Source organism: Thalia democratica, chromosome 9, assembly GCF_965202585.1.
Source record: "Thalia democratica chromosome 9, ktThaDemo2.hap1.1, whole genome shotgun sequence".
NCBI classification, from domain to species: domain Eukaryota; kingdom Metazoa; phylum Chordata; class Thaliacea; order Salpida; family Salpidae; genus Thalia; species Thalia democratica.
Genome location: NC_139173.1, coordinates 8,025,455 through 8,035,231, shown reverse-complemented (window position 1 = coordinate 8,035,231; position 9,777 = coordinate 8,025,455). Strand labels below are relative to the sequence as shown.

Below are 9,777 nucleotides of genomic sequence, written 5' to 3'. Positions count from 1 at the left end.
ATTAACAAACTTAAATTTTTTATATCAAAAAGTAAATACTATAAAAGGGTATGTGTCAGAAAAGCACAGCGTCACTTTAGTACGGGTCGACACTTTAGCACGGGGTGACACTTTAGCACGCAGTGAAACTTTAGCACAGAGTGACACTTTGGTACAAATTGACACTAAAGCACAGAGTGACACTAAAGAACAGAGTGACACTTAAGCACAGAATGACACTTTAGCACAGTGTCACTTAAGCACGGAGTGACAGTTTAGCACAGAGTGACACTTTAGCACGGCGTATCTTAAGCACGGAGTGACACTTTAGCACGACGTGACACTTTAGCACGGCATCATTTTAGCACGGCTAGACACTTTCGCACGGCGTCATTTAAGCACGGAGTGACACTTTCGCACGGGGTGACACTTTAGCACAGCGTCACTTTAGCACAGAGTTACACTTTAGCACGTTTGATACTACTAAGTAATTAAATTAAATACTAATTAAGAGTATATTTATTAAACTGTTTAAAATATAACTTTATTAGGTCAGCATCATGTTGATTACGCATTTTTGGCACTTTAAACTAACTGTTAATTTAACGGGAAGTATATCTACCAAAGTTGTTTTTATTTAAAATTATAGTTAAGTAAGGAGTAAATTGTAAGACAAAGCTTTAGCTTGTAACATATTTAAAGCTCGTTAACTTTTAGTATACATGTTGCATAGATTGTTTTATATATTTAAACATAACACTAACAATGTTATGTAAGCATAAAAAACAGTTGCAGTCCATGCTAAAGTGACGCCGTGCTAAAGTGTTGCCATGTGCTAAATTTATGCCTTGCTAAAAAGTCACTCTGTGCTAAAGTGTGACTCCGTGCTAAATTGTCACTTCGTGCTAAAAATACGCCGTGCTAAAGTGTCATTCCGTGCTCAAGTGTCACTCTGTGCTAAAGTGTCAATCCGTGCTTAAGTGTCATACTGTGCTAAAGTGTCACTCAGTGCTAAAGTATCACCCCGTGCTAAAGTGTCACTATGTGCTAAAGTGACGCCCGTGCTTTTCCGACCCGTTCCAACTATATAACGTTTAAGGCTTTGTTCAAACAGTTATAACTTTTTTTAATGTTACAAATGCTACAACTAGCAGTTTTTTAAATTTCTTTCATTATTCAGAAGAATATCTTTATTTGTTAAAGTGGTAACACTTTTACTTGTTTAAAATAATTCAAAACTATTTTAATACAACTAGTTTCGTTAATATTTTCAACAGTGCTCAAACTTTTACAAATACTAAAACGTTGAACTTATACTTTAAGTAACAGGTAGAATTTAATTTCAAGAATTTAAATATTACAAAATCCTTATAAAGTGAAAAATTTTTCTTAAGTTAAATTGAAAAAAGTTAATCTGTCTGAAAATTTAAAAAGATAACAAGTAAATGCTGTAGAATATTAAAAAAAATTGGTATTAGTTTTATATAGTTAAACAAATGTGTTACGCATATATGCGAATAAAAAACAACACCAACAATAACAACAGTAAAATACTGACAAAATAAATTTTATTTATTTAAACTGTAAAACTATTTTGCTTTGTTTTCAAAATAAAAACACAATTACTATGTTTTAATTATTTACCAAATATTATGACAACGCTTAACTATTTAGGCTAGATGCTCACATAATATATACTTTTGTTTTAATTTTTGATAAAGCATGTTTAATAAAAACTTTAATTTTTTCTAAATTTTAATTTTTTTTCATATTTTATATACTACGATGCTTAACGTTTTTATCTTAAGTGTTTTATTTTCGCTAAGTAAGTTTACTACATTTATATATTTATTACAGATGCAATTATTCGCTTATAGTTTGTACTTGTTTATAGTAGTTTTAACTTTTTTATACAACAACTAGTAAACCTTATTTAATGAATAAAATTCTATGAAAGCTATTCATTCTAAAATTGTTTAGTTTTTGTTATCGTTTGTAATAAATGAATTTTTTAGTATATATTTAAGAAAGAAAATTTGACTAAAGTTCTACTAGAAGCAAATTTAATACTACTTTTTATAAAATTTTTTTTTAGTCTACCAAGTCAAAGTAACGTAAATACTCGAATTTTAATCATAAATGTTATAAATATGTTGTCTATATATTCACACGAACTTACGAACTAACAGCTTAGAAAACGACTTAATTTGTGTAATTTAGCTTATTTTTTTATTGAAGTAATAAATTTTTCTTTGTATATCAACTTCACAAAATATTACATTAAATTATAACATTAGTTATAGCGATTTTAACTTTTGCTTATAAATTATACTTTATTGAAAACAATTTGTTTGTTTTATTCTAAACATTGCATTTTACAATTCTTAATTTATTAGTTAACAATATTTTAGTTATGCTACAAAAAATGTAAATTTATTTTTTAAAACGCATAAAGTTTAGATAAAGTTTAGTATATGTTTAAATTTTAACTAAAAACAAGTTTTAATAAACTTTTGAGTTCGAAGACGTTTTGCGTTGGAAGAACGGAAAACTGCCTTGCTCAAAAGATGATATCCAGTTTGATGCGAACCAGGTATTTTTATCTTACTTGAATTAATTGATAGGTTTAGGTAACTATTTAAATAGTATCTGTTGTTTATCACAAATATTAATTTCAAATAATTTTTACTAGCCACTTTCATTAAAAATTTCAACCAGCGCAACAATAAATAAATTGGTTTGATTTGTTTTATTTTAAATTATAGTCTATTAATGTGTAAAGTAAGTGCATTAAGAAACTTTTTTGTTCGAGTTCTTTTTTTAAATCTTGGCTAAATTGTTAGAGTAATGTATTTTTGTCATTGACTAGACATTTTTAAAACTATATAAAATTTACAATTTATTTGAACTAATAATAATTTATGTTGTAAAAAGTTCGAAGTACATAAGCCGACGATAAAAGGTCATTATGTAACAAAAATAAACATTACAACAATTTTAATGATGTTTTAAAATTTAAATTATTTAAAAAGCTATGAAAAAACTCATTACTGATCTTAAAAATATTGTTATTGTTATTAAAATAACTGTAGAGCAATTGTATATGTACTATATATAATATTATTTCAAGTATCTCCCCCTCAATAGCGAAATAATATTAGAAGAAGGTTTTCAGTTTGGAACTTCAAAATATTTGTCAAATTGTGGATCTTCTAAAGGAAGTTAGATTAACTTATTTAATAATTATGTTTTACTTTAAATTCCTAAAACTGTTATATTAAAAAAGGTTTAAATTATGTTTAAGTTTACAAAAATTAGTGCGTTATCAAGTGATGAATTTGAATTATTTAAACACTTGTGTTTTTGTAAGAAAACTAAATTCATTTTTATCATAAAACACACACAAGTATTCTAATAAAAAAAATTGGAAAACACAAACAGTATCGAGTCCAGACGAATGGTTTAATGCAAGAATCTGGGATGCCAACAATGTTCAGTTAACTATGACAAATACCTTTACAAAATAATAATACAGTACATAAACTTTTGTGACACAGTGACTTTCCGCATATCTTTGCATTAAAATCAATAAATTGGTTTTTAAGTATTTTAAGTATTTATTCATATAGTAGAACATAATTCAAAAATTTATAAATAATTTTTTAAATATTTTGAACTTAAAATAATATATTTTTTTAACTCTCAAAACTTTATGTAAAAATTCAAAGGTTTCGTTTTGTGTTTGAAACTAGTTACTTATTTATATAAAGTTTTAATCAAAGTTTTTACTTTCATTGTAAATTTGTATTAAACAAGGCTGCAGGATAACTAATATGATAATAGGGCTTTTCAAATATTAATTCAAAGTTTAAGTTTGAACTTGCCACAGATTTTTGACACTTCCGTATACGTTCGTGCTTTTAAAATGTAAATCCTTTAGTTTCTTTATTCTTTAAAATAACCAGTTTTTATTTCTTGTTTTGTTAATAAGCAATCTTTATTTATTGTGTATTTCATAAAGTTCATAATCAAAGCTGATTTTTTATCACAGTAAAAAACCTAGTTTCTAAATTGCTAATTTAAATCATCTTTTTTAAGCTAGATCAGCGGTTCTTAACCTTTTTTTTTCATGTTTTACCCCTTTTTGTAAAGTTAATAACAAATTTACCTCTTTTTAGAAGGTAATAACCAAACTTACTCCCAATGTACAAAATAGTGTTAAGTTTAGGGGAAACAATATCTTTTTTGAACTTAACCTTTTTAAATAGAAAAAACGTAAATTTTTAAGAGTTTATTTAAAATAAAAAAAAACAATTAGATACTAACTTATAAACTAAAAAAAACAACTAGATACTAACTTAGAAATTAAAAAGACAACTAATAAACATTAATTTACATAATTTGTAATACAAAAAAATTACCCCCTAAAACAAGGGATTTTACTCTTAGGGGTAAGTTTACCCCAGGTTACGAATCGCTGTTTGTATTATTAAAAAATAGTTCAAAGCTTTATTTTGCAAAGCCAAGAAACAATAATAAATTTGGAAACTACAAAATAAATCGTTTTTAAAAATTTTAAAGAGTTGTATGCTCCTAGAATTAATAACTCGTGTTTACATAGACTACATAGTAACTAGAAATTAAAAGTGTAATCTGATTAAATTTAAAACATTATTGTATGTTAAAATTGAAGTTATTTTGTAACTATACATAAACTTTTTTTATGAACTTAGCAGTTTATACACAGAATAACTTTTAAAGTTAGTTTAAACTTTATTTTGTTAAAAACACATAATCTAGTACAAAAACTAATCAAAAACTTATTTTTTTTATCTTAATCGAAAATAATTTTTTATTCTAAAACTTTTAAAAAGAGTTGAAACCTTTTATCATAAAAGCAATGTCCTTTTTACTTCTTAAATAAAAAATGTAAACTTTTTTATGCAAATTATAAAAACAGTTTTAAGAATTACTATCACATATTAGTACTTACTATTTTAGCATAAAAATTAAAAATTAAAATTACGTTTTCAAACACTAATCAACACTATCTTATAAAGAGTTATAAGTTGAATGCAATGTAAATTAATTTTACTACGATTTTTTAGTTTATTAACAAAACTTTTGTAATTATACAAGTAATTAAGTAAGTTATAAGTAAGTAAGTAAGTTATAATACAACTTCAAATTTTATTTACAAAATATCAAATACACTTAAGTAAATAAGAAATACAAAGTGACTGTACAACTGTGAACAAACTAAAGTCTTGTAAAATTAATTACAAAAATCACTTCATCTTTTTCGTTTTTGTAATCAGTTTGACTTTTTTTTCAACTTAACTACTTAAAGTATAAAAACTATATAAAGCACAATGACATAAAATTTAGAAAATCATTTTCTATAACTCGTACACGAAATATATAACCAGGTTACTAAGTAGTTTAAAACATGTTCAAGCAGTTTAAGTGTAGTGATAATCGAGAAAACTTTTAACAAGATCAGGTAATTGCATGCTCATCAATATCATGTTGTTTTTAGATAAATTCTTGTAACCTATCGCTTCTCTTATTTTCAACCTGCATAAATGTTGCAATTTTCTTGGATTTTCTGAAATAAAATAAAAATGGTTAAAAAAGTTTTTTTTGTATACCGTTGAAAGTTTCAAGCCGTAACTAAAATAAGAATCAGTAGTAAAAAATGGTTCAATCTAAGTAGATAGATATATTTTATGTTAACTTAAAAGTGACCGAAGACAAAGCTTAAGTTAAATTTGATAAAAATAACTCACTAATAGTATTATTTAATTTGTAAGCTTTCAAAGCAAGAAACCCTTAAAAATATTTTTGAATGCTAGAAGTAAAACAAGTTTTTGTAAGCCCTTCTATTCTTTTGTCCTTATGTTTTAAAATTTTGCAAAATTAAATTTGCTTTTGTCATTTTCTTCTTAAAAGAATATCACAATTGTAGTAAACAAACTTAATATTACAAATAAGTTGTTTTAATTACACAATTATGTCACTAACATACTGACATCGATTTTTTTAAACCTAGTATGTGACAACTGACCAGTTTTTGTAAATGACATATTTAATTTTTTACTGAAAAAATCAGCTTTTATTATGACTACTTTATGTGGCAACTTAATTTATAGTACTTAATAGAAAAACGCTTTTATTTTAAAATCATAATATTAATTTATCTTATTGTTTCAAACCGATTTTACTGATGATGTAATCCAACTCATCAGTGTTATGCACGGATTCCAACAAACTCCTGCATAATTTCACAGGATTCCCAACGAAACTGAGGAGGAACGCGATCGCTGCTCCCCTCCAATCTCGAGAAAACTCATCGTCGTTTGACAGGTAGTTGCAGAACTGTATGATTTTTTATTACTTATTTTTCTATTAACATTATTTTTTTTCTTGACATTGTGTTATTTAATAAGATTTATAACGTCAATGTTTATAGAACTATTTAAAACGATAAGTTTTTATAAGTTAACTAAATCTGAAGTTATTCAAGAAATTCCAATTAAATCGTCATAATTCACTTTAGTACACAAAACTACTATAAACTTAAAAATGTTGTTTAAGAAACTCCGACTAAGTTAATCATAAACTGAAATACTATATATTAGTAAATAAATTTACTATAAAGATTCATTAACTTACAGACTTTCTTATGGTGTCCAGATCAAAATTCTGGTGTTCATGTAATCCCATCACACAATCAAAACAATTATTCACATCAGCTCTATCCTTTGCTACTAATATCTCTTCTTTTAAAATATACTTCATTAGTTTAGTTTGAGTATGTTTTTTTACAGTTTGTGAAGATTTTTTCTAAAAAAATACTAAAGTTAAAAGTTGTTTGTTTTACTACAAGAAGTTTTACTGTAATTTAAATCAGTATTTTACGTTTTAGCTGTTTGTAAAATACTTTGTTCACCTACTTTTCTATTCTTTTTTTATTTAAATGCATTGCAGAAAAAAAGTTCACTTTATTGCTAGCTTTAAATTTTAAAACGACAAGCTATTTTGTGTGTTTTTGTTTTTTGTGTTAATGGTAAAATGAACAACTATCTTTTTTATACGTTTATAAAATAACAAGTTTAGTTTTAAACGTAAGAAACTTTTAAGACTGTATCTATAAATATAAAAGTGTACAATAATTATAACAAATAGCAATTTTAAACCTAGCGTTATTCAAAAAGATTAATTACAGAAGAATAATGACATGTAAGTATCTAATTAAAGATTAACACCAATTTTCTTTTTTCAACATGTTTGTTTTATTCACTATACTTTTCTAATACTTGCTTTAGCAAACACCTATTTCGAACATAAGTATTAACATTAACATGGTGGTCAGGAGTCGCATGGGGCGGAGCTTTGAAGAAAGTGCTCTGTAACAGCCCACAACAGTCGGCGCTATTAAGCTGCAATATGCAGCTTTTTATTTGTTCTCTTCTCTCAATAATTTTTGTGTTTATAAACGATCCACTTGCTTAAGGTATACTTGTTCTTGTTTTTGTTCAGCCAAGTTTTAGCAGTTTACTGCTTTTCTTTAGTTGGCTTGTTTTTCGATGTATGATTAGCAAAGACATGTATGTTTCAGTAGTTTGTTTTTAACCGTGGGTTTAGTTAAGCCGTGTTAGCATTTGTTGTGATTTGTTAACTAATGCACCTTTTTTTTATTGATGTTTTATGCTCATGGTTGAAAAAAATCAGTAAAGCAAACAAACATGTAAATTACTTTATCAGTTATCATCTTGTGATTGACGTCATATTCGGCATCAAGCAGATTCTCTATTATTTCCACGTGATCGTTTTGCGCGGCAAATTTCAGTGCGAAAACTCCACACTGTTCCGCTATGTTGATTTCTGTCACTTTTTGTAGAATCATCTGTATTCTGTACAATTTTAATTTCGTTAAAAAAATGTTACAAATATGCTACTAAACTCAAAGTTAAACACTTTAAATACAAGTTTGTGTGCTAAATTATATTTTTCAGTAGTTAACGAACTAGTTCAATTAGTAAACTTCATCTTTTTTACTAGAAACTTAACCAACTTTTTACGGAATAGTCAATAATTATTAAAATGATGAATTAATTAAACTCAAAAAATAACAACAAACTCATCTATTTGCTTTAATTCAAAATTTACTTTATTGTTACTTCACCTTTTCTCAACACTATTTAGATAGAAAACGATAATACTTTTACTTATTTTGCTGTGAAAACTAAGTCTTAAATGTGTTACTAACCTTTGATGTCCGTAGAGAACTGCAACGTGTATAGGGAGAACCCCGTCGCAGTTCTCGGTGTGGGGGTCAGCTCCTCTTGCGAGAAGAGTTTCCACACAATATGCGTGTCCCTTCTTGCTAGCTTCGTACAATGGACTGGCACTTTTACTTTTCGACTGCTAATAAAGTCTCTGTCTGTTGAAAATTAAATGGTAGATAGATTTTTGGTTTATGTGTTTCGTTATGTATTATTATTATTATGTCATGGTTTACATTATACTATATAATCTGTTAAAAAATAAAGATTTCCTTTTTTTTTATAATTGAAAAGCATAATTTAATGTCTACAATAAACACCTTGAGTTAAATTTAAATAGCTTAAGTTTTTATTGAATGTATAACCAAGTTGTTTTGTCAAAGTTGTTTTATCAACTTTTGTTATTATGTCTAATTCCATTCATTTAATAGTAGTTATTACCATTATCAATAAGTATTCTCAACCACTAATTGCGTCCACAAGTGGCAGCAGTGAAAATAGGGGAAGCACCGAAACCATCCCATTCACATCCGCCCCATTTGATATGAGAAACTCCAACAACTTGATGTGACCCTAGAAAGTGTAAACATAGTTTAATAATCGTTTAGTAAAATTCGTACGATTATTTTTTTTATGCTAATGGATCCTGGAGTAATAATTTAATTAGTTAAAAGTGAAAAATATTTAATATAACTATGTTTATTTAATACCACTAGATTATGTTTTTAATTTCAAATTTAAATATTTGTCAACAACTTGAATATTTATTATTTAGGTAGTGATAAATGGTACTAATTACTAAAAGAGCATATCTTAAATTACAGCTTAGAACTTTTTAAACGAAAAAAGTAAATTATTTAAAAATTTATAATTTTAAAAATACATAATTTATACCTAATATGTTATAAGTTTAAATGTTAATTGCGTTAAACGTTAATTTGGATGTTAAATTGTAGTTAATTCTAATTTTTACAAACTGTTTAACTTTAATCAATGATCAAAAATATAAGGAGAAAATAGTTTAAACAAAAGATATTCAAAGAAAATAAAACAATAGCTTAATCGCACATCATTGAACGAGATGAAACAAAAAGCACAAAAGTCAAAACCGTCAAGCGACAGAAATTTTGCACGGATTTCACGGGCAGGTCTCGCATCTGACTGATCATCTCGGGGCCCCAAAGAAACCTCGTCAACCCTGTCAACCCGCGCACCTGTTGCCACGGAAACGTCGCGGGGGTGCCGTGAAACGCGATTACACCGGGTCGGCTGCATCGGAGCGACAGGGGAGATAACGACATTTAATCAAACACCTGCCTTCTTTTGTGTTATGATTTTTTATGGTTGTTTTTATCTGTGATGGGACGGAAAATTGAACTTGATTTCTGTCTATATTTAGTTGTTTCAAAATTATTTTTTGTATTAATTTAAAGAAAGTTTTGTTATTTGAATATGTGTGTGACAGGGCTACTGTGTCTGTAATTTTTGTAAAAGTTAAAAAGTAGCAAAG

General features: G+C 26.8%; 1 protein-coding gene across 1 annotated transcript; it reads right to left on the bottom strand.

Annotated features, from left to right (window-relative positions):
- Positions 1 to 5,441: 5,441 nt before the first annotated feature.
- Positions 5,442 to 9,568, bottom strand: LOC145844732 (ankyrin repeat and SOCS box protein 2-like). Its single transcript, XM_082952154.1, has 6 exons — positions 9,377 to 9,568; positions 8,784 to 8,840; positions 8,252 to 8,406; positions 7,739 to 7,895; positions 6,195 to 6,357; positions 5,442 to 5,587 (listed from the first exon to the last, which is right to left on the bottom strand). Exons 1-6 carry the CDS (start codon positions 9,566 to 9,568, stop codon positions 5,442 to 5,444), a joined length of 870 nt encoding a protein of 289 aa, XP_082808280.1.
- Between the last annotated feature and the right edge of the window lie 209 nt (positions 9,569 to 9,777).